General features: G+C 54.9%; 10 protein-coding genes across 10 annotated transcripts; 5 read left to right on the forward strand and 5 right to left on the reverse strand.

Annotated features, from left to right (window-relative positions):
* Positions 1–276: 276 nt before the first annotated feature.
* Positions 277–1327, reverse strand: K489DRAFT_405431 (uncharacterized protein; the record flags this gene model as incomplete). Its single annotated transcript, XM_033607157.1, has 2 exons — positions 277–834; positions 945–1327. The coding sequence occupies 2 exons, from the start codon at positions 1325–1327 to the stop codon at positions 327–329; spliced, it is 891 nt and encodes a 296-aa protein (XP_033454936.1). The 3' UTR covers positions 277–326.
* Positions 1328–2214: 887 nt separating this feature from the next.
* K489DRAFT_328558 (Metallo-dependent phosphatase) lies at positions 2215–3388 on the forward strand (the record flags this gene model as incomplete). Its single annotated transcript, XM_033602069.1, has 2 exons — positions 2215–2353; positions 2538–3388. 2 exons carry the CDS (start codon positions 2215–2217, stop codon positions 3386–3388), a joined length of 990 nt encoding a protein of 329 aa, XP_033454937.1.
* A 105-nt stretch (positions 3389–3493) lies between these two features.
* K489DRAFT_136915 (uncharacterized protein) lies at positions 3494–4307 on the forward strand. Its single transcript, XM_033599097.1, has one exon. It carries the CDS (start codon positions 3600–3602, stop codon positions 4239–4241), a length of 642 nt encoding a protein of 213 aa, XP_033454938.1. The 5' UTR covers positions 3494–3599; the 3' UTR covers positions 4242–4307.
* An 896-nt stretch (positions 4308–5203) lies between these two features.
* K489DRAFT_414170 (glycosyltransferase family 20 protein) lies at positions 5204–8073 on the reverse strand (the record flags this gene model as incomplete). The annotated part of the gene is made up of 2 exons (XM_033608133.1): positions 5204–5474; positions 6374–8073. The coding sequence occupies 2 exons, from the start codon at positions 8071–8073 to the stop codon at positions 5204–5206; spliced, it is 1971 nt and encodes a 656-aa protein (XP_033454939.1).
* A 2018-nt stretch (positions 8074–10091) lies between these two features.
* Positions 10092–12229, forward strand: K489DRAFT_385393 (uncharacterized protein). Its single transcript, XM_033606094.1, has one exon. The coding sequence runs from the start codon at positions 10471–10473 to the stop codon at positions 11767–11769; it is 1299 nt and encodes a 432-aa protein (XP_033454940.1). The 5' UTR covers positions 10092–10470; the 3' UTR covers positions 11770–12229.
* A 2131-nt stretch (positions 12230–14360) lies between these two features.
* Positions 14361–15266, forward strand: K489DRAFT_385395 (uncharacterized protein). Its single transcript, XM_033606095.1, has one exon. The coding sequence runs from the start codon at positions 14834–14836 to the stop codon at positions 15026–15028; it is 195 nt and encodes a 64-aa protein (XP_033454941.1). The 5' UTR covers positions 14361–14833; the 3' UTR covers positions 15029–15266.
* Positions 15267–15274: 8 nt separating this feature from the next.
* Positions 15275–17343, forward strand: K489DRAFT_295862 (cysteine proteinase; the record flags this gene model as incomplete). Its single annotated transcript, XM_033600302.1, has 5 exons — positions 15275–15405; positions 15622–15884; positions 15973–16019; positions 16113–16554; positions 16628–17343. Coding segments are annotated over 5 exons (1599 nt in total), but the record flags the coding sequence as incomplete, so codon positions are not given.
* A 1481-nt stretch (positions 17344–18824) lies between these two features.
* Positions 18825–19727, reverse strand: K489DRAFT_414173 (uncharacterized protein; the record flags this gene model as incomplete). Its single annotated transcript, XM_033608134.1, has 1 exon — positions 18825–19727. One exon carries the CDS (start codon positions 19725–19727, stop codon positions 18825–18827), a length of 903 nt encoding a protein of 300 aa, XP_033454943.1.
* Positions 19728–20215: 488 nt separating this feature from the next.
* On the reverse strand, positions 20216–21197 carry K489DRAFT_328543 (uncharacterized protein; the record flags this gene model as incomplete). Its single annotated transcript, XM_033602067.1, has 4 exons — positions 20216–20728; positions 20809–20871; positions 20965–20999; positions 21077–21197. The coding sequence occupies 4 exons, from the start codon at positions 21195–21197 to the stop codon at positions 20216–20218; spliced, it is 732 nt and encodes a 243-aa protein (XP_033454944.1).
* An 881-nt stretch (positions 21198–22078) lies between these two features.
* K489DRAFT_391458 (uncharacterized protein) lies at positions 22079–23311 on the reverse strand (the record flags this gene model as incomplete). The annotated part of the gene is made up of 3 exons (XM_033606697.1): positions 22079–22710; positions 22857–23100; positions 23207–23311. 3 exons carry the CDS (start codon positions 23309–23311, stop codon positions 22079–22081), a joined length of 981 nt encoding a protein of 326 aa, XP_033454945.1.
* Between the last annotated feature and the right edge of the window lie 540 nt (positions 23312–23851).

Raw genomic sequence — 23851 nt, forward strand, 5'->3', positions numbered from 1 at the left:
AAAAAAAAGAATCTTCTTCCTTCTTCCTCACATTTCAACACTTCGCTCGCTCATATGTGCCAGCTATTCCTGCGATCCCTTGAGCTTTGCGGGGCCGAGTCTCAGTAAGTCCTCACGGACAAATGAAATGCTTCATATCCTGAGCTCGGCACATAACCCCATTTTGGCGCCAGCGGAGCTTGCAACTTTGAGGATGCTGCATGAGATATCAGAAAATATCAATATACCCTTAACACATGTCTCTGCAATACTTTATTACTGTAGGCACTAGAAATCGCAGGTAGTACGAGTTCAGCTCTATTGAGAAGGACCAAGCTATTAGCTTTTCACGGCAGGCCAGCGGGCTGTCTCTCACGAATGTATTCAATGGCTGCAAGATGCTTTCTGTGCCAATCCTGGGATTTTCTCTGGTATCGTTCGGCTTGGGCTTCATGTTCCCGCCACGATTCATCGGAAAATTGGCCAATCCTTCTGAGGTAAGTACCAGAGGTTTCCATAGCCTGCGTTCTGCATTCGTAAACCGAAAGAGCCGCGTCTGCGGCGTCACGACAGCTTCGGGCGTACCCCTTGAAGAATTGGATCCACGTGCTGCTATCGTTGGTCCCATTAGCCTCACTTCTTCTGGCGCGCCTAATCGTCCCGGTGAGGTCTTTTGTGTACCTTTCTGCACTGTTCTTTCGTGGCGTGTGAAGTTCCAAAGTTAGACGATGATACATGCCGCTCAGTGCCATGAATTCGTTGAAAGATTCTTCATCGAACTCACTTGGCGAAGGGAGTGAAAGGGCATAATCTTTGTGTAACTCGATCAATTTCTTCTTCCACAGGAGATCAATTCTGTCAGTTGTGAGGGATCACTCGGATGCATAGAACTGATCATACTAGCTCTCTTTGACGCGATCTAGACTTGCTTTGCGAAGACATGGCCACGAGCTTAATTGGATTACATTGAAGTAGTAGGGTCCCTTGATAATTGGTCCAGATGATCATCGATTGTGAATGAAGAGGTTTCATGCTCTGCTTGTAGAGCACTGAGAGCCTCTCGGAGTACTCGTGGCGGACTGTTCAGAAATCCCCTTTGTTCTTTGTGGACTTCGCCTTTTTTGATGCTCGGTTTGTATAGATCGTACTGGACTACTCCGCCATGCACGCCATTCGAAACCCACATACTTTGGAGTACATCGCTCAAGACAAATTCATGCAGAGTAGGTGTCGTTTTTCGATACACAAAGGGAACAACTGTGTAAGAAGTAATCACCAGCAATGATAATGTCATGAAACGGGGTGTGAGAGGTGGAAGGTGGCTTATCTGTGTGTGAAAGATGGCCATGGTGATCCCTTGCTGCACCTAGCTGCAGAAGACCCCATCGCCGCCGGTCGAGCGTGTTTGATCCAGCAACGCCCCAGGCTCGCAGCGCCGCAAACAACAAACGAACAACGAAGCCGGACGAGAGATGGCAAATACAAACATTTCCAAAGTGAGACAGCTCTACGAGCGTATGATTGGTCCTGGACCAGTCGGCAGACTTCTAATACTTGTCTGTCTCCGACATCTGCAAATTTGTTGCAAGCTCCGTATGATTGGATGTCAAGATAAGTGTGATTTGTGCAAACTTAGAAATTGTCTCGATCTCGGAATGGAAGAGTGGCTCGTCACATGTTACATGGGTGTATTGCACAACTGGGGAGAAGATGCGCCCGCTTTCGCGGCTTGGAATCCCGGGACCCCGAACTCCGATATTGGTCTACCGCCGAGAGCTACATCACGATGGCCCGTCATTCATCGTCGTGTTCGTATCATCAATTAAAACCTCATAGATTTTCTTGTTCTGTATTCCGAGCGACTGTTCATACTGTGGTGTCAGCGATTTCAGACTTGCTCGCGCAGTGTTAAGCCTTGTGTGCGCTGCGCATTCACCGATCGACAGGTGTCTTCATGGTCACAAACGTGCAGGCGACTGTCATTCGCAGCGGCATCGACATCCAGGGAATGCAGGTGGTGATTATTTGAGAGCATCATCATAAACATCATCGCGAAACACGACAAGGATTCGCAAGTTTGTGAACGTCCCGCGATCGGAAAGGCCCGCACACCAGCTCGACGTCACGTCGCCATCCAACGCGCCCCCACAGGAGACCTCGCCTTCGAACGACCTGATATCGGTGCACTTCTGGCCTTCTTTATTGTAATTTCGAAACATCACCGTCCAAATGGATATGAAACTCTGGGCGATTGCCGACATTCACTTGTCCTTCAAGGGCAATTGGGAAGAATGGGCCAAATTGCGAGCTCGACGCGAGGAAACCAGGACCGGCGAGAAGAAATTAGCGGATGGACTAATCCTAGCTGGAGATGGTAAGTTGTTCACGATTCTCGTCGCGATAAACATACAGGCTTCGGGCGCATTGCATTGCTCGCCCTTGGAAAAATTTGGTGCAAAGCAAAATTACGACGTCACTACTGAACATGATAAGCGCCGCCTGAATGCGCTCAATGGCGCTGGGGGCATGAATCCGACAAGTACTGACGGATTTGATAGTTGGCGAAACCATCGAACATGCGAGAGAAGCCTTCAGTCGAGCCATCCAACATTTCAAGCACGTCTTCTGGGTTCCCGGAAACCACGAACTATACACATCATCATCGCCCGCCGTCGACGAGTCCGAACGTGCTCTACGGGGTGAAGCGAAATATCTCAAATGCGTCGAAGTCGCCCGGGAGTACGGTGTACTTACTCCCGAGGACGAATTCATGACCTGGAATTATGCCGATACTGACGGCACCGCCAAGCAAGCTCTCATCTGTCCCATTTTCACTCTCTACGACTACTCTTTCCGTCCGGATCATGTTTCGCGCGAGGAAGCTCTCGATTGGGCGCTGGAGGAAGGCATTCAAGCTACGGACGAACAGCTCCTCCATCCCGACCCTTACTCTACTCGCGACGCCTGGTGCACGCGGCTAGTCTCGCAATGCGAGTTGAAGCTTGAAGTTGCCGCTACGACAGGTATTCCGCTTGTGATAATCAATCACTGGCCACTCCGCGAAGACCTTATCTACATCCCACGCGTGCCACGCTTCACATTGTGGTGCGGAACAAAAGAGACACACGATTGGCATACACGCTTCAATGCCAAGGTCGTAGTCACCGGTCATCTCCACGTCCGACGTACAGATTGGATTGACGGCGTCCGGTTCGAAGAGGTCTCTCTTGGATACCCGCGACAGTGGGACGATGCAAAAACCGTCGGTAATGACATCAACACGATGCTGAGAGAAATCCTACCTGGCCCGCCGACGCCGGAGAAGGGCAAAGAGCCGCCGACGCAATGGAGGCGGTATGGGTCTGTCACTGAGACACAGGCGCCGGATAGGAAAGTAGCGACTACATAATGATTGAGCGAGGGGAATACAGAAGATCATGTGGGGGAGAGCGGATGCCATCACATAATGACCTTTATCGCGTCGGTCTACCGACTCAAAGTGCTATATCAATGTCCACACTTCTCGAAATCTACGGCAAAGCGTTTCCGATCCAAGCTGCGAGCCAGCGAAACCGCCAGCAAACCCGGTCGGGGTGTCCGACGGAGCTGATGCCACCCGGATGGTGATTGTATGCTGCCAATATTCTACTCTAGAAAGCCATATCGAGCACACGAGCCCGAATATAGACTATGATGCTCTGAGCAGACGCGCCAACTCCGACCATCTCCAAGTTATGCATTTCCGACAGGCATGTGGAAGACAGCTTACAACAAGACTCCACGATTCCTGTAGTTTCATTCCAAAATGGGAACAAGCCGATGAAGAAAAGGATGTACTGATATCAAGTTCCTCTCAGAGTACCAGCAGGAACTCGCTTGTTTTCCCAATAACAACGAAAGAGCATCGGCGCGAAGCAGGGCCCAAGGAAACCAACATCACTTGTCTGAACTCTCTTCTATATCATATCCCAACCCGAAACAAACCCTCAATCATACTCAACAGTCGCAAATCTCCATCTCGGACCCAGCTTTCATCCCCGACCACTACAATCTCTTCATCCCCGATCCCACAACACGACATCGGCGACCATCGCGGAACGGGAAGGCAACCGCACACCCAACTTCCTTCTCCTGCCTCCATGGGAGAGCAGACCGAAGAACGCAAAACAGCCTACCTCAAAAGACCGCCGATCCATCTTCCGACCGGCAATTACATCTCGACAGAAAGCCCTCTTTTCTACATACGACCGATGATGACGTGACGAGCCCTTCATCCACATCGATGTTCTTTCTACCCATCCCATCCCATCCCACGCCCCCTTCTCCCGAAAAATACACGGATTCCACCCGCGAGAGAAGAGGAGAGAAGAAGATGCGGTTGTTCACCCACGAGACTAGAAAAAGAAGAAGAAGAAGAAGACATGTCTTTCCGCTCTCAGATCATTCGCAGGAGAGAAGAAGCGATCACGGGTGGCTAGCAGCTGGGAACTTTCTCTTCTCCCTCTTCTCTTCCTCTTTTCTCTTCTCTTCTTTTGATGTTTCTCCCATGTTCCATTTGTTTTTGTGCATCCACACAGACGGGGCATAGGGGATGGGGGATAGGGGAGGGATGAAGGAGGGAAGAGAGAGATATTATGTATGTATGTACTCATGCGATGAACAACGATAAGAGTCGAAAGTGGAAAGGAAGTTGGGTTTTTGTTTTTGCGGCGAGACGTGTAGCGGGGAAGACTAATGGGAGTGGATATGGATATAACTAGTTCTTCTGATTCTCGCTTTCTATCCCTCTTTCTTCTCTCTCTCTCTCTTTCTCTCTCGCTTTCTGTTCTACTCCCTCTCCCTCTCTCTCTCTCTCATCATACAATTTTCATGTTGATCAAGGTACAATAGTCCAGTATCAATCCGGATGCAAGACACCCAGCATACTCCCATACTCCCACCCTTCGCTCCCCTCCTCCTTCCTCCACCGCATCAATTCCCCCCCCCCCCCCCCCCCCCCCCCCCAAACCCCCCCCCCCCCCCCTTCGCCCCATCAATTCTCTCTCCCGCACAACCCAAGCAAGACCCAAGCAAAACCTACGAAGAACCGACGAACCCAGTGCGATCTCTCGCGCAGACTTCGCATCGCCCAACGGATCTCCCACGTCACAGATCACGACCCGGGGGTCCCCGATTCCCCCCTTTCCCCAACGGTCCGTCTGAAGTCTGAGATCAAATACGGAGCTTAGTCGCCATTCACTCCCTCGCCCACGCTCGAGTCCTGGCGACGGCGGACCATGGTGAGGAAGCCGCCGTCGTCGTCGTCGTCGTCAGTATCATCATCATTGGGATCATCGAGATGCCCCCCATCCGCATCCGCATCCGTAGCATCGCCACGACGGCGGCGGTGGTGGTGATGTTCCGCGCGGAGCGTCCCGTCGTGATAATCGGCGTGGAGGTCGTTGGCGTGATTGCGCGCGGTGGCGGCGGTGCTGCTGGTGCTGCTGGTGCTGCTGCTATGGTGGGGTGGCTGTCAGCGGGGTTCAGATCTATCCGAGTAAAGAAGGAGAGGAGAAGAACAGCAGAGAAAGGAAATAAGGAAAGAGGGGAGGAGGGAAGGGGGTTGACGGGGGAGTCTAGGGCGGTGTGAAGGTGAAGAGGGAAGAGGGGAGAGGGAGGTGTGATTACAAAGGGAAAGACTATCGGGTCGCGACGATGGCATTCCACAGGCATGTCGAGTTCGAGGGGAGGAGGTAAGAGGGTGGCTAGACGAGCAGGCAGGCAGGCAGACAGGCAGGCGATCCTCTGCTCCTCGGTGGACGACAACCACCCAAAACGTAGAAGCGGAGGAATATGGGGGGTGTCCAGTTGGTGCGGGACGGACCAGTCGGGTGTCTGGTATAATCGGAGGGCGAATGAGACAAGTACGAAATGACGCCCGTTTCGGGTGGCATGGTGGTGGCGGGAGGAGGTACGACACCTCGAGCGGCGTGGAGAGGATGGTGGGGCGGGTGTCTCTATCGATGTTGAAGGAATGGGGTATTTTTGGGACGATTTGCACGACGCGCGGAGAGAAGGCCGCGCGATGGAGCTGTCTGGGGAGCTCTTCTGGTGAGAGGCGAGCACGGGGGGTTTGTGGCGGAGATTCTCGGGAATGCGGGAGGATGGAAAGGCGCGTGTGGGGCTGCGGGCGAGAAAAGGGCATGACAGGATCGGAATGGGACACGGTAAGGAAAGGGAGTTCGGGAGGAAAGAATGTTTTCAGAGCTCTGTGAGCTTCCTTGTTTTTCGTTATAGCGATGCAAACATGCCGGGTCGTTTCCTTCACCAATGTGCCATGGCGTGAACTCAGGAAAGACGGAAAGGGAACAGGGGTGAGAGATTTCATGACAACGGTGGCGCTCACGATGCATACTTCTGATTCTTATCCTCGGCCGTCGTCGTCGAGCCGTTTACTCCGGCCGACGCAGATCTCGTCGATGACGCAGAGGGCGGGGTGGAGACGTCTTTTCCGCCGGGGGCTTTGGAGGTCGAGGTCGCCGGTGGTGTCGGGGGAATGAGCATGGCATCGGTGCCGGGCGTCAAGGGGAGGCCCGCGTCACCGTCGGAAGCGTCCCCGGCGGCGTGGGGACCGGCAGGTCCGTTGCGCATGCGGAGCTTGCGTTCGGCCTGTTCGGAGATGCGGGTCAGCTCGGAGACGAAGCTCTCGCCCCACCAGGCGGAGGTGTATTTGGCGACGTATTTGCTGAGCTTGGCGTAGTTCTGGGCGCGGGTGTCCGGGGGCATGGTGACGGCGTCGTGGATGGCCTCGGCGAGCTCCTCGGTGTTCCAGGGGTTGATGATGAGGGCGCCGTTGAGCGATTGGGCGGCCCCGGCGAACTCGGAGAGGATGAGGACGCCGTGGCGGGCGGCCTGGCAGACGACATATTCGTAGGCGACGAGGTTCATGCCGTCCCGGGTGGAGCTCACCAGGCAGACGTCGGACAGGCTGTAGAGCGCGGCGAGCTCTTCGAAGGAGACGGATTTGTGCATGAAGTGGATGGGCATGAATTCGATGGTGCCGAACTTGCCGTTGATGCGACCGACGAGCTCGTTGACGGTGCTCCGGAGGTTTTGGTACTCCTCGACGTCCTGGCGCGACGGCACCGCGACCTGCACCAAGACGACCCGGCCGATCCATTCGGGATGGTCGGTGAGGAAGACCTCTAGAGCGTGGAGCTTCTGGGGCACGCCCTTGATGTAGTCGAGCCGGTCGACGCCCACGATGATCTTGACGTCTTCGAACTTCTTCTTCAGCGCTTCGACGCGGCGGATGACCGACTCGGACTTCAAGCCGGTGGCGAACTTTTCCGTGTCGATGCCGATCGGGAACGCGCCGACGCTAACGAGCTTGTTGTCGAAGGTGACACCGTTGGGGGTGGTCGGCAGGTGGAGGATGCGGGCGCACGAGGAGAGGAAGTGACGCGCGTAGTCGTAGGTGTGAAAGCCGATCAGGTCGCAATGGAGGACGCCCTGGAGGATCTCGACCCGCACGGGCAGGATGCGGTAGATCTCCGACGAAGGGAAGGGGGTGTGGAGGAAGAAGCCGAGCTTGACGTTCCTGCGCTTGCCGGCCCGGGCGATCTCCTCCCGGAGCATGGCCGGCAGGAGCATGAGGTGGTAGTCGTGGACCCAGATCAGGTCGTTGTCCTGGACATCTTTGGCGATCTCCCGGGCGAACAAGCGATTGGCCTGGACGTAGGCCTCCCAGGCGCTCTCGTCGAAGGTGATCTCTCCCGGATGGTAGTGAAACAGGGGCCACAGGATGGAATTGGAGAAGCCGTTGTAGTGACGATCGCTGAGGTCGTCGTCCATGAAGACGGGCACGGCATCGAACTCGTCGGCCAGACGGTCCCTGACGTGCTGGACCTCATCCTCGGGCACCTGCAGACCGGGCCAGCCGTACCATTTGAATTTGGTCGTCTTGGCGAGTCCGGACAGGCCAGCGACCAGGCCACCCGAGGACATGGTGAAGTCGTAGTGACCGTCCTCGGAGCGCTTCACGGTGATGGGCAGGCGATTGGACACGAGCAACAGGCGGCCCTTGAGAGCGGTGGAATCGTGAGCGGCCGGCATGGCTGCTGATGTGGTGGTGGTCGTGGTGGTCAACGTCGCCGTCGCCGTCACCGTCGCCGTCACTGTCGGAGGAGGTGAATGTCAGGAGATGATCACGTGGCGTATTTGGAATTGACTGTTCGAGTGATTCGATGCGACATCAAGGTTGACGCATGTGTGTATACATGAACGGCGGTGGGATTTCTTTGGGGTTTGATGCTGAGAGTCGGAGATGAAGTGATGGGATGGGCGGAGAAGTGGAGGGAGGGCGAGGTAGAGGTCCATGGCCGATGATGAGTGACGAGTGATGTGTGATGAGTAATGAGTGATGAGTGATGAGGGTCAGATGGGAAAGGTCGGGCGATGAGAAGTGAGGTGCAGTGCGGTGCAGTGAAGTGAAGTGAAGTGACTGCCCGGCTGGCTGGCTGGCTGGAAAGAGTGGTGATGATAAATATGAGCCTGGGGAGGGATTGGGGAAGTTGCGGCAAAGTGATCCTTCGGAGCATGCAGGTGAGGTGAAGTGGGTGAGGGCGCGCGCTTGCCGTGTGTGTGTATGTATGCGTATGTGTGTGTGAAATGTATCCCAAGGTTATTGGATAAATATTAATAATGCAGGATGATCTCCAAGCCGCTCCTGTCGTTTATCAAGCCCGACCCGACCTGACCATGCTTGCTGTTGGGAGGTATGATGTTCGATCGTGGAAGGGATCGTGTACATACACACATACGAGACGGATCGTATACATACAGGACACGGGCGAATGTTTGCGACCCATCACGTGGGCAGTCATGTAATGTCTGTCAATACGGGACCGACTGACCTTTTCGCTCCAGTATGTGTTCAATTCCGTTCAATTCAATTCAATTCAATCCAATTCAATTGAACAGGCGGCGATTAATAAAGGTGGTGTTGGTTGGCGGTTGGTATACCAGGTATACTTATGGTTGGCTGGCTTGATTGATTATGATGCAAGGGCGGCAACCATCATCATCATCGGCTGCGGTTGGACTTGCACCTTATTTGTTCCTACTCTTCCGCCTCCACCGCCACCACGGCCCACGTCTCCGGCGGGGCAGTCTTCGTTGCGAACAAAGAGGTCCAGGATTTATTTATTTTTATTGTGATTATCATCACCCGACTTCGGCAGTGCAGTGATCCCGGATCGGATCGAGGTGGTGTTTCGTGAGGAAGAAAAATGAATAAGTGAGTGTCTGGGCTTGAGGTATGATAATGATCAGACGGAATATATTGTTGCGAGTGACGATGGAGAGTTGCTACTGTAATTGTAAGGTGACTTCCGCCCGTGATTACATATTACAGCACTCGACGCCGAAAGTCAATTCCGCCCGCCCGTCCGCCCGTCCGCCCGTCAACCCTCGGAGAGCCGAAACACACACACACACACACACACACAAACATTCCCGCTGATCATACACATCATCATCCACATCATCATCCACATCATCATCACCTTCCAAGGTTTCCATGTCTCACATCACACATTCCCTCACCACACCCGGGACAAAGAAAAAACCCCAAACCCGTACCGACTGCCGGCCCGACATCTCCCGGCCGAATGAGCAGAGTCATCATGACCCATATAGATATGTCGAATCTGTCAATCAGGAAAACAAATGGATACATCGCGGTCTCACGTGATGATGCATTCATTCAGTCCAGCATCTCTTCTACATACATACACCTGGGCAGTATACTTATCCTCTCCACATAGACTACTACCCAGGTGACTGACTACTACTGCACACATCCTGACGCTGTCTATCAATGAATGATCAATACCACACACGACACAAACCCTAAGGTATGACAGCTCCAGCTTCCAATGCGGATCAATCATAACTACAGTATTCTTTTTTGATGATTTTTGCATAATTAATGATCCCACCCATCCTCCCCAATGTATGTGCACAAAAGAGTTATCCTCAATATAAGCAGATCATCTCAATCGCCTCACGCTCCGCTCCGTGTGGAAATTTATCATTGCTAGGTATTACTGTGATATAATGTAATGTAAGGGCGACGACCTTTTTCCCCACGTACAGTTTTACCCCGAATTTCATAATTTCACAATTTCGTCATCGCTCTCTCTCTCTCACACGCGCGTCGTCGCGCCCGCAAACTGTCTTTCTCCATACAAACGCGTCCTCCCTCTCTCTCTCTCTCTCTCCCTCGCGCGTCGCATTGAGATTGTCACCACCACCACCACCGCCACTTCATAAAAACCATACTATACTATACCATACATAACAACAACAACACCAACAACCTCTCCACGGATCCGGAAAAGATTCGTCACATCAGCTTTCCGCATACACGAGAGCTCCGACCCACACACACACACACACACACACAGAAGGCGGAGGAGGAGGAGGAGGATCCCCTCATCACCGACGCCGATGCCCTCCGACGCCGACCTCACCCGATGCCTCCAGCGCACCGTCCGCGATGCCCTGCGCCAAAGCCAAGACATCACCGTCAACCTCGCGAGGCGGCGCGTCGAAGAGGAATTGGATCTCGAGGCAGGCTTCTTCAAGGAAGACGTGAGGTGGAAGGCGAAGAGCAAGGAGGTCATCCAGGAGGCCTTTTCTGCTGCTGAGAAGGAGGGGGAGGAGGAGGATGGGCAGGAGGAGGATCAGGAGGAGCGGGAAGCAGAGGTTGAGCTGCCGTCGAGGAGGACCAAGCCCGGCAAGGCGAAATTGAAAGAGGAGATTCCGCAGCCGAAGAAGAAGAAGGAGGAGGAAAAGGTTGTTGTTGGTGAAAAGAGGAAGGCGTCGGGGGTGGGTTCGGCGGCGAGGAAGCGGAGGAAGGCGGCGGTGGTGGACAGCGATGATGATGAGGTAGACGAAGAGGAGGAGGAAGAGCATGACCAGCAGGATGACAATAGCAATGCCGATTCCGACGATGCTTTTGAGGATTCTGGCAAAGAAATCATAGACGAGGACGAGGACGTGATCGACGTACAACCTCACCAGGCAAAATCTCGGACAAAAGTCGTCGAGGACGATGATGATGACGACAAATCCTCATTATCGGACCCGCCGGATCGTGATAGCTCCATCGAAGTATCCAAAAACAAGAAGGAAGAAGCAGAAAACGACGACCAAAACGACAAAAATGACAACGACAACGACGACGAAAGCGACATGTCCATCCTCAACGACTCCCCACCACCAGCCAAAAAGAAGAAACGCACCACCACCAACAAACCTCCCAAACCCAAACCCAGCGCCGCCACCACCAAGCCCACCTCCAAATCCGACGCCCTCTCCCCGACCGAGGCCGAAATCAAACGTCTCCAATCCCAGCTCGCCCAATGCGGCCACCGCAAGCAATGGCACCGGGAGCTCGCGCCCTTCGCCACCTCGAATGAGAAAGTCCGCCATCTGAAATCCCTCCTCGCGGACATCGGGATCAAGGGCCGCTTCTCGGCCGACAAGGCCAGAGCCATCAAGGAGGCGAGGGAGCTGGAAGAGGAGATCCAGGCCGCAAGGGAGTTCGAGAGGCGGTGGGGCGCTGCTGGTGACGAGGATGAGGAGGAGGAGGATGATGGGGAGGGAAGTGAAGATGAAGGGAATGGAGCGAGGAGTTCGAGGGCGAAGAAGGGAGACGATAACGTCCCGCCTAGGCAGAGAAGGGGCGTCCTTCCGAAGGGTCTGGTGGATTTCGGAGACAGCGGCGATGAAGCCAGTGATTGATTTCGATGATGATGAAGTGGAACATGGTTTCGATTTTTTCTCGTTCGTTTCTTTCGATTCCGGAAACGTTGAAGTCGGGGAGGTTGAAGATCCCCTGACCTAACTTACCATTCGAAGAAGATGAAGATGAAGATGAAGATGTGATATCCGCTCAGTACCCAGAGCGTGATTTCCTGTCATATGACCTGGGAACTCATAACGAAGCATAGAACAATGCTGCAATATTGAGTTCCCTGTGTAATAAACGAGGCATCATGAATCATTTCCGCAACTTCTTCCTCGACCACGACGATCACGACCACGACGAAAAGAGGGAGCGGGGACTGACTATATATAGATTGCCCTCATGGCGACGTCCCGTGCCGACCGGGTGCGGAACATTCCTTTCCATGGATATTACCTCAGGTGGACATCATGTGCTTACGTAACTACCTAGGTGTGTAACGCCAAGCACCAGGGCGTGGCCACCCCCAGGGCGTGGCCACCAATTTCAACATGAACCACCTTCAATATTGATTATCTCAACGAATACTTAATAAATTGCTCTGAAACTCAGATATGTTATATATCAATACTGGCTACTCTACTTTACATGTTCTAGAGTTATGGCCTAATGTACCACACTTGCTACACCTGCTAGCACGCTTTGAAGGCTTCGGCATCTGCTCTATTATTTGTGCTTCTACCTCCTCTTGCTCAACTATCTCTTGGATCTGAGAGGCTGACAGAGCATGGTCTAATAGGATTGCTTTCCTCTTCCTGGATTTGCGTTTATGCATTGCTTTATTAGCCTCTTGTAAAGCAAAAACCTGCGACTGAAGTAGAGCAGCAGAAGCAGCCATTTCTTGAGCTCCTTTAGAAAGCTGGTTCAAGGCCTCAAAGATAGGTGTTGGAGAGCTGCTCTGATGTCTTTCTAGCCTTCTCTTAATCAATGTGGCCTGCTGATCCACCTCTTGGGTAGTCTTTGGAGTCTTTGTACACCAGGAGCCCTGTGAAGCTGCGCTGAGAGGTGATGAAAATGATGGGTCAAGCCTTGATAACACATCCTCAGGGTTGAATGGATACAGGCCAGAGCCTCTGAACCCTGCCTGGATGTTCTGAGGTGTGATTGATTCAAAGTATGCAGCTTTGAATGCATCTATAAAGGTGCTTTTGTTGATATGAAAGATATGGTTGCGGATCAGGTGCTGAGTCTGTTTTGAGAAGGCCTGCTTCAGAGGGCCAAAGCAGGCAACATCAAGAGGCTGGAGTATATGAGATGAGTGAGGAGGCATCCAGAGAAGGACAATATTGTTCTTTATACAGAAAGAGGTGAACTCTGGTGTTGTATGGCTCCCATGATTGTCCAGGATCAACAATCTTTTGCTGCCAATAGTCTTCATTCTTGTATGATTTTCAAAGTGTTGGATCCATTGCAAGCCAATCTCATCACTTGTCCAGCCTTGAGGGCTTACTGCAAACATCCATGTCTGAGGAAAGTCTTCTCCAAGCCATGAATAGTTGATAGTCTTGCCTTTGAAGATGAGGAGTGGTGGTATGGCTGAACCATCCGCACAGGCTCCTTGGATGACTGTGATCCATTCAGTGCCTGAAGGCTTGACTTGCTTTGGCCTACCAGTCCTTTCAAATGATGTGACTACTCTAGAAGTTGAGATCTGGCCTAATTGAAAGCCTGTCTCATCAAAGTTGTACATGTCTTGTAGTAAGATGCCATGCTTGTTGATAGTGTTCTTCACAAGCTCAAACCAAGCCTCAATCACTACCGGAGTTTCACAGAGCCTTCTCTGGCATTCATAGGTCCTTCCAGATTTCATTATTAGCGAGGGATTGCGCTGAATGAACCTGCTAGGCCAATGCCGGCCAACTTCAGGTTTTCCCTTAGCTTTGCAGATAGAATTGGCCATAGATCGTATAATATCAAGGGTAGGAGATAGCCCTTGAGAATCCTGCTTCAATATGTCCTTAAGAAGGACGCCCTCCTCGATCAGAGTAAGACTGCTATTCTGTGGCATGTAGTCCTCTCTACTAGGCATTCCTTGCAATCTGCGACGTAGTGTTGATCTTGGGATATTGTACATTTTTGCAGCGGCTGACACGGAGTCAATAGCATCTGATTTGAGAGCTGATATTGCAAGGAGTATACTCCCTTCGTTTGAGCTCATTTGGACGCGTTTTGATGGAGCCATCACGCGTTGAAGTTGTTGTTGTGGTTAATACGGAAATTGGTGGCCACGCCCTGGGGGTGGCCACGCCCTGGTGCTTGGCGTTACCGTATGTATGTATATATGTTTTCCATCCGCGTGTGATACTGTACTATAACACTATTCAGAGAAAAATCGATACCATGGTGGCGGTGATCGTGGAGAAGAGGGTGTACATTCGCAAAGCCACCTCCACCTGGAAATTAGCTCGATCCAGCGATTCAGCCGCAGCACGCCAGCGCGGTCGACCGGTGAAGGCAGGACCACACCCGCTTATTAGCACAGCTGACACTGCCATTGACTCCCAATGTCCTGCAGCATACCTCTGCTATACATCATGCCGGAACATCAGGGGATACCGAGAGAAACACAAGGCGTCCCAGGAGGGTTTCCTGACCGGGGACAAGGCTGCTCATGGGCTATGGCGCATTTCATTGGATTCCTCGTGCAGGGGACGGTTCCTTCCCCACGCCTGCACGACCATCTCGTCCCTTGCCGGTGACGCACGGCCATCATCGCGTGCAGCCGAGCTGACAGACCGGACGATCGCCATGAAGATGGTTTGTTTCTCCCTCTTATTAGTATCGGTATATACACCACATAAGCCCCCAGCGTTATCCCTACACATTCATCCACCCGAGCAGATCCACTTCCTTTTCTTTCTTTTCTCTCCTTCTCTTCCTCCACCAAGACCGCGTTTGTACAAGTGAGAAGGAGGAACGTTCGGAGCATTGCGTCCGCTCATGAAGACCCACCGATCTCACGCCTCGTGAAACCCCCACACCACCGGCGCCACGCATCATCATCATTATCATCATCGTCATCATTATCATCATCGTCATCATTATCATCATCATCCCGCCATGAAGACCAGATTCCGCGGAGGGATCGTCTGGAGGGGATTCCCCGACTCCCGCCCCGAGCAGCCGAACGACCCCGAGCCCGCCCCCATCCCGATCAAACTCGTCGCCGACCCGCCGCCGCCTCCGTCGGAGGCCAGCCCCGAGAAGACCAACCGGACCGATGACTTCTACTTAGGTGAGAGACAACAAACGTGAAAAATGTGCAACACGATTTCGACTGCCGGGTCACCCACCCTCATGAATCAACCACGGTGGCCGTCCAAGAAAGGGGACCATTCACTAACTCTCCCTCTCCTTTTTATTTCCTCTCCAGCCTGGGACAAATTCCTCGCTAAGCAGCCCAAACGCGCGACCAAGGCGTCCAAGGCGGCCAAGAAGATCGTCGAAGTCAAAGCCGCCGTCGCCGAATCCTCAGGTGATGGCCTCGAGAGCGAGGAGAATGCGGCCAAGTCTTACCGGCAGGCCGCGGACGAATGCAAGGCGCGCGTCGCGGCCATCGTGAAGGAGTGCGAGAGGCTCAATCAGAAGTATCAGGATCGCTCGTTCGATCTGGATAATGATATGGATTGCATGTTGGCGCTGGATGGGCAGGCGTAGGTCCTTTCTTTCTCTTTTTTTTTTCTTTCGTTTCTTTTTTTTCTGGTTTCCTTGGTATTGAATAGAGGGTTGGGGCGTTCGGTGTTTAAGTGGCCATTTGCTGACCAAGGAGTTGCCGCTGTACAGTCCTGGGTCCGTTAGTAAGTCCTCCCCACTCACCTCAATAATAGAAGACAGAGAGCACAATTCAGGAAAGAACGGTCGCCTAATTTGCATTGCGATGAAACAGAGGACATTGATTTCCCTCCCTGGGTGAAGCGCGTCGAGGACATCTTTGACGACCCGCATTTCTTCATCGACGGGGCCAGCGCTGAAGATGTCCACCAGGGCAACGATGGAGATTGCTGGTTCCTCGCCGCTCTCATGGCCGTGACGGCCAAGAAAGATCTCATCAGTAAACTTTGCGTCGCCCGGGATGAGAAAGTCGGAGTTTATGGATTTGTGTTCTTCCGAGGTACAGCAGCCATACCCTCCCCTGCAAACGTCCGCCCGTCGGAAAGATACTCCCATCCCGGACAACTGACACGATTTTCCCCTCACAGACGGGGAATGGATCTCCGAAGTCATCGACGACAAGCTCTACCTCCGCGTCGGCGACGACGACAACCTCGCCATCGTCCGCGACCTCGGCAGCAAAGAGGCCCGCTCCACCAGCATCTACTACGACGACGAGAAACTCAAGGTCCTCCTGCAAAAGGGCGGGGAGGCGCTCTACTTCAGCCACTGCAAGTCCAACGAGACATGGCTGCCCCTGATCGAGAAGGCCTACGCCAAAGCCCACGGCGACTACCGCGCGATCGAAGGCGGCTGGGTGAGCGAGGGGATCGAAGACCTCACCGGCGGCGTGGCGGTCGGGTTGAACCCCGAGGACATCATGGATAAGGATCGCTTCTGGAAGGAGCAGCTCATGGAGGTTAACAAGAAATATCTCTTCGGCTGCAGTTCGCATCTGGCCTTTCGCAAGGGCATCTATGAGACGCATGCCTATGTGGTGCTGCAGGCGTGGGAGGAGGGCGATCTGAAGCTGGTGAAGATTCGCAACCCTTGGGGCGAGAGGGAGTGGATGGGCGATTGGAGCGATGGGGACAAACTCTGGACGGCGGAGATGATGACCAAGTTGAACCGTGAGTCGCGCATATTTTTTCTTCTCTTCGATCGGTGAAGAGGGGCAGGAACTGACACCAAGGGCAACGATAGATACTTTCGGTGACGACGGCGTCTTCTGGATGACCTACAAGGACTTCCTCAAGCACTTCCGCGCCATTTCCCGCACCCGCCTCTTCGACGAATCCTGGAAGGTCGCCACACGCTGGACCAGCGTCAACGTCCCCTGGACCCCCGACTTCCTCGACACCAAATTCCAATTCACCTTGAGCAAGCCGGGCCCCGTCGTCATCGTCCTCTCCCAACCCGACGACCGCTACTTCCGCGGTCTGACCGGCCGCTTCATCCACCAACTGCATTTCCGCCTACACGAGCAGAGCGCCTCTTCCGACGACGAGACCGACCCCGAGGCCGGATGGATCGTCCGCAGCATGCACGCCTCGGGCAACAACCCGCGCAACACCCGCTCCGTCTCCGCCGAAGTCGAAGATCTGCCCGCGGGGACCTACACCGTGCTGATCAAAATCACCACCCGGCGCTGGGACGACGACAACACCTTCGCCGAGACCATCGCGGAGACGGCGCAGAAGCGCAAGGAGAAGCTGCTCGGCGTCGGCCGCCGCTTCGACTACGCGCAGAGCAAAGGGGACCGGCGCGGCGCCGAGCGTCGCGCCCGCCAGATCAAGGCCAGCGATGCCTTCGCCAAACACCTCCTCGCCCTGCGCCGGCAGCGCAAAATCACCCGCGACAGCCGCGCCCGCAAGCGCAGACGCGACGAGCGGCGGAAGGCGGTCGAAGAGGCCTGGACTCGGCGGTTCAAATTCGAACAGTGGAAGCAGGAGATGCGCCTGCAGAAACGTGACCGGGCCAAGTCGATCAGGGAGCAGGCGGCGGCGAAGGCGGCCGAGGCGGCGGGGGATGCGGCGGCGAAAACTGCGGCTGATGCGGTCGGTCTGGATGCGAAGAGGGCTGCGGAGGCGGGCGATGTGGGAAGCGAGGCCGCCAAAGGAGTGGCTGGCACGGCCGCAGACGCGAGTGACGTCGTCAGCCCAGGGGGAAATCCTTCCGAAGTCGCTCCTTCTCCTGCAGCAGCAGCAGCATCATCCACATCGAGTGAAGGAGCCCCTATCGGCCCACTTGCCAAAACGAGCCTCGAGACTACCACGACAACCACCGCACCAACCGCGGAGACTCGCGACGCAGAAGGCAACGCCGAGACGAAAGAAGCACGCGAGACGAAATCCGATGCTCCGACCAAAGCCCTCTCGGAACTCACCTTGGACCCGATCACGACCATCGCGACCGCCGAAGCCACCGCCGCAGCCGTCGCCGCCGAAGCCGCGACAAGGACGTTCGTGACTTCCGCCGCGACCGCTGCTGCTGCTGCTGCTGAGACATCCGACGACAAGCCGAGCGGGAAGATCGCCAAAGGGGAAGTCAAGAACGAAGAAGAGCAGGAAAATCCCACAGCAGGGCTCAGGACTGACGAGGCCGCCGTGTCCAACAAGGAGGAGGCTGCTCCTCCCCACGAGGGACTTCCACCGGCCGGAGAAGAAGGAGACGAAGAACTCGAAGAAGAATTCTTCTACGAACCCTCCGTCGCCGCCCCCCCGGAGCTCGACGATGATGATTTCCCCTGGGACGCCGAGATGTAAGACCCGTCTTTTTGATTCTCCCCCACCCTCTCCATTCCCACCCTCTCCCCCTCCCAAAGGTCCTTCACTAATCATTCCAACAGCGACGGTCCCCTCCCGCCCCCCTGGTACAAACCCACGCCCGTCTCCGTCGGGAACGTCGACGCCGGCGGGGAAGACGACCCGGACGTCGACATGGACGCCGTCCATCTCCGCCGCCACCGCCGCCGCCATGGGGAGGATGGTGGTGGTGATGACGACGACGACGAGGATCTCTTCGACAGCGACGCGCAGAGCATTGGCGATGAGGCGGAGGATATGATCTTCGGGGCGGACCCCTGGAACGCCATCTGCGTCTTGGGGCTGAGGGTGTATCATTCGGCGGAGGAGCGGGATGTTGGGATTCGGGTTGTGGTGGAGTGAGGCAGTGAGTGGGTGAGTGGGTGAGTGAGTGGGTGAGTGATGAGGGATATCCTTATTATCCTTTCTCTTTTTTAAAAGTCAAAAAAGGGGGGTAAATAAAAGCAGTGAAACAAAGAGAGCTCTCCTGTCGTCTATTCGAATGTGTTCTCTCCATTACAACATCCCACAAACCGAATTCCTATCGCCATCCATCCATCCATTGCATTCATCGCATACGTTCCACCTCCTCTCAATCACCTCCTACTCCTCCTCCAATCCTCAACCCCACAGATCACTCCGATCCCCACCAGCACACAGACCCACGCCCCGAGGGCCAGGAATCCCAACCTGCGCCAGTCCTCCGACCACGCCACGCTCCCGTCGGCGGATTTCCGCCCCTGCCCGAAATCCGTCATGAGCCAACCGCCCGCCGCGTCGACGGCGGTGAGCATCGAGGAGGAGAGCTGCAAGGACGTCTGGCGGCGCGGAGAGTGTGGATGACGATGATGAGGGTGCGGGTGAGGATGGGTTTCGGCGACGCTGGCGGCGACGGGGAACATCTCGCGGATGCTGCCCGGCCGGCGTCCGAAGTGGGAAGGGGAGGAGGAGGAGGCGGCGGCGAGTTCGGCGCGGAAATCGAGGGCGGCTTCTCCTTCTTCTTCGTTTTCTTCCTCATCTCCGTTGAGATTATCATCATCATCCCCATTCTCGTCCGCAATCGCCGGTCTTCCCAGACTGACCTCCTGCGCCACCAGCCGTGCGTCCTCCTGCTGGGATGCGGCTCCGCTCTCGGGGACCGCTAGGAGTGGGGAACCCAGCAGCCGCGGAGAGCCGAGGTGCTGTGCGGCGCCGCTGCCGCCCGCCAGGAGCGGGGAGGGAGCCGCCGGCGCGGAGCGGAGTCGGGGCGATCTCCCGCGGAGGGAAGGCGAGATCGATGGTCCTCTCGGTGCCGCTTGGTGGTGGTGGTGGTGTGGACTGCTGATGCTGGGCCGTCGTGCGCGCTGCCGTGGGGAGTAGTCGGAGGTTAGGCCGCTGAGGCCGAGCATGAGGGGCGAGCCGGGGAGGGTGATGTGGGAGGGTGATCCGGAGGGTGGGCGACGGCTGTTGTCATGGTGGTGCTGGTGGTGGTGGTGGTGATCGGAGGCGTTGGGATCCATGCTGTCATTGCTCGTTGGTTGGTTCGGTTGTCCTGGGTTTGGGTGTTTGGTGATGTGTTCTTGATTGATGGAAGTTGATGCCTGGATGGCTTGAGTTGAACACTCTTCACGTTCGGCGAAATGATTTCGATGACGATGTATTCCTTTCCTAGTAATGCTCGCGGACGAAGAGTGTAATGGAGAGGTTGGTCTCCGGCGCAATGGATGCACAGCTTTCTGATGACCCAGATACTGCTTGCGAGGATCGATCTTGCCTGTGATGAGTTGAAGTAGATCATGGGTACACTTGCAAGCAGGCGCGTCCGCACGAATCGCAACTCAGAAGCTGGAGCAACAACGTACGAGACTTATATCCTGCTCAGAAGCTTTCAATAGAGAGGTTTGAATCATGATTCGTGTGTGTGTCATTGATCATACCAAATATTATACGTGACCAGTTCAATTGCCCTCCACATGCAATTTTCCGATTTCCCCCATGGTGTCCCTCCTCACGACCTTCCAGCCAACCATCCAAACTTGCTCAACCTCACCCTCGGGAGCAGACCGGCGACCACCAAGACGCTGGAGACGATCAGAGCCCAAAGCTGCATGCCCAAGACGTTGACATTGTACGTCGTGGTCGTCGCGGCGCACACCGTCGCCAACATCATGCCCAAGACCAGATATCCGCTGATGCGGTGGTACTTGTACAGGCTCTTGGCGTTGTCCACGCCGCCGTACAGGCCGGGGGCGAAGAAGGCCGTGACGCCCACGAGCGCTTGGATGAGGACCAGGACGTAGGTGGTCAGGCCGAGGATGGCGTGGGTGGATTCGAAGTGCACGCCGTTGTGGGCGGACTTGTTGTAGTAGATGATGACCAGGCCGGCAATGGCGGCGAGGAGGGCGGTGGTGTTCAGGGCGGAGTGGACGTAGGTGCCTTGTTTCTTCTGTTTGGCGGTGTGGGTGGGTTGGAGGACGAGGGTGGCCTGGATGAAGAAGAGGAGGGCGGAGGAGTTGAGAAGCTGTGGTGGTGGTGGGTGGTGTTCGTTAGAGGCACTGTCGTCGTAGGCGGTCGATGGCGGCGAGGTGGTGTTGGACTTACTGGATGAGCGGAGAAGAGCATGAGGTTCTGGGAGAAGATGGCTCCCCAGACGATGGCCACAATCTACATGTCACAGTGTGGTCAGTCCTCTACATCTCGTCTGTTTGTGGCATATACTGCCCGTCCTGCGGTGAGTGAGATGGGAGAAGAACTCACGATCCACGCTCCCGCCTGAGCGAGCACACCAGTGCCTGTCACGACCGTCCCGTGTCAGCCAGAGTTGTCCAATTCATACAGAGATTTCGTTTCCGTTTCCTCATGTCCATACCGAGGACCAGGTTGTTGTACAGCGGCCTCCCCTCGGGCAGACTGGCATCGCCCTGTTCGCCGAGAAGAGGCTCCTCTTCGCTGACGCCCGGCACACGTCGTTCTTCGATGTTCTGCGACATGGTGCTGGAGATTTTCAGGCGGTCTTGAGTGATAGATGGAGGTGAACCGAGAGTGGTTGGAGATCACCGGTGAGCCGAGAGTGGTTGGAAGATTACTGGTGTGAGTGGTGGTGGTGGTGGTGGTGAGTGAGGTCTCCCCTAGTGGCAGACTAAAGAAAGAAAAGAGCCGCCTCGAGGTGATGATAAGCAACAACAGAGATGAAGAGCGCCGTCGTTGTTCAATGGTGACTCTGATAATGACTGATTGCAGTGGACAATAAACACGATGTGTTCGTCATCTATGTACAATACAATATATACAATACAGCACATATATACATAACAGCTCCACACCGAATGCCCGTGTTAATTCCGAACTCCCGCACCAGAGAGAGAGGAAGCTCCGACCTCGAGTTCGTCATATATCTACGATTGCGTTATCCTCTGTGTCGCTGACAGACAGCCAGCCAGCCAATCGATACGCCGGAATTGCTCATCGTGGTACATCCTAGTCTCTTGGGGCTCGGATCTACCCGAACCCTAAGATATAAAGCATTACACCCATGGGATCACCAGTGATGATGAGGATGTGAAGAGACGACACATTTTCGCTTGGACGGGCACGGAATTGGAGATTGTCTTCTGCTCATTGTATGGGCATTAATCCCGCCAGACTCGGTCAGATAGACAGAGGAGAGGTCAAATTTCGTCTCATTCGAATTGGCGGGAGACACTCGTATCAAACGCTTCTCCAGAGAGGCAGCCGTGAAGGAGGGCCCGTTTGAGCCGGGGATGGCGGTATACTCCAGCTACGATAGACACACGCCATGAACAATGTCCACGTCCAAAACAAAACACCCCGAAGGCACGGCAAACCACACATCAATCCGCTGCGACGATCCTCAAAACCCCTTCCCGAGCAGCACCGTCTCCCCGCCCGCTCCGTACCAGAGCGCGCCCTTCCTGAACTCCAACCCCTTCTCCTCGCCCACGACCCACTCCCCTCCCTCCTTCCCGGCAGTGCCGTCTCCCTTCGGCCAGTACTCCCTCTCCAACCACGCATTCACCTCCGCGATGGCGTCCACGAAGCCCCTCGTCTTCTCCTTTTCAACTCTCCCATCAGGACCCTCGAAATCCTTCTTGGTGACGAACCTCCCGATCGTCAGATGCGCCGAGGGGATCACGTAGCGGCTCGCGACCGTGACGTCCGTCCGACTCGCCATGGCGAAGATGTCGCGGCGGAGATGGTGATATGTGTATCCGTCGCCATCGCCATCGCCATCGCCATGCTTCCCGTCTCCACTCTCGCTGCGAGGTTCGCCGGCAGCAGGGAGGAAGGAGAGCGCCAGGGCCTGGGCGTCGAAACTCACGCAGGGCTTCACGAGGCGCGCGCGGTGGGACGCCGGGTAGTCGGCGATGGGCTGGGCGTGCGGGAGCAGTTTGTCGACCAAGGCGTCGATCTCCGGCGCGGTGAGGGAGTGGGTGATTTCCAGGGCGGTCATATGGAGGTTTGGGGAGGGCATGAGCCAGAGGTCTATAAAACTTCCATCGCGATCGTTAGACCAGATCTCCGATTTCTTTTCTGGCCGTTTCCTGAACATATGCTTGCAGTCTTCTCTCTCTTTTCCTTCGTGGAAGATAGAGAATATTGTAAGGAGAAGGGTAGGATGGGTGACTCACTCGGCGCAACCTCCCGCAACCTCCTCTGCACCTCGACGATCAGATCCCTCACCCTCTGTGTCGGTCTCGCCCAGAACACCAGGCAGTGCCGCGGGTCTTGGAATCCTGGCTCGAGTTCGGGGTCCTCGAGTTTCGCGAGGATCTCGTCGGGCGTGACACCCTGGAAGTCGGGCGAGAGGAGCTTGTCCCGCTGTTGGGCGTTGCGGTTCGTGCGGTGCGCGGCGTAGCGGGCTTGGATTTGGGTCTGTCATGTATGGTCAGCATTTCCTGTGCCAGACGATGTTTTCTTTGCTTCTTGGACGGGTTGTCGTCTTGCACGGCTGACGATCCATGTGGAATGGACAGCGTACCGCGTTGTTCTCACATGCGTCGATGACATCTTGGTAGGGGTTATCGGATTTGACTCCGTTGCTGGAGGCGCCGGAGAGATCTTCGAATGTGTAGAACGCTGCCATGGTAAGCTGATAAGTCTGAGCTGGTCTTGGTCCGGTTTAATTCTTGATGCGACGTCTTCGCTTCAAATGTCACGATAGCTGCTTACAGCTGTGAGGCCCGGGTAAACATCGCGACATTGATCGAGTCATGGAGCTTGACAGTGGACGTCGATCCATGGACGGCAATACACACACACACATATACCCCACGTGCCACTCGAACGCCTGCTCTTGTTGTGGAGCACAGTCCAGATTACGATGCTCTCATGTTGGAAATGGCATGGCGGTGGATCCCCATCTCAAACACATGATTATTTCACTCACAGGAATCCATCCACGTCGGGGAAAGGGACACATTTGACTTCGTTTTCATTTAAGGCGCACATCAATGTCCCAGCCCTCGATGAACACATGTATGCATCGATGAAAAGAAACGCCCAGTAAGCAGAGGATACACAACACGCCAGAAGAACCCCAGCAGCCCCACCCGTCCCGGCCGAAACCTCGAGCGAAAAGAAAAGCCCTTGTTGCTCGTCCTTGGATCTAAGACCGATCGCAGAT

Source organism: Dissoconium aciculare, assembly GCF_010015565.1.
Source record: "Dissoconium aciculare CBS 342.82 unplaced genomic scaffold K489scaffold_25, whole genome shotgun sequence".
Taxonomy (NCBI): domain Eukaryota; kingdom Fungi; phylum Ascomycota; class Dothideomycetes; order Mycosphaerellales; family Dissoconiaceae; genus Dissoconium; species Dissoconium aciculare.

Excerpts from the sequence above, each read along its gene's own strand:
- K489DRAFT_136915 (XM_033599097.1), top strand. The coding sequence starts at position 3,600 with ATGGTGATTGTATGCTGCCAATATTCTACTCTAGAAAGCCATATCGAG.
- K489DRAFT_385393 (XM_033606094.1), top strand. The coding sequence starts at position 10,471 with ATGCCCTCCGACGCCGACCTCACCCGATGCCTCCAGCGCACCGTCCGC.
- K489DRAFT_385395 (XM_033606095.1), top strand. The coding sequence starts at position 14,834 with ATGAAGACCAGATTCCGCGGAGGGATCGTCTGGAGGGGATTCCCCGAC.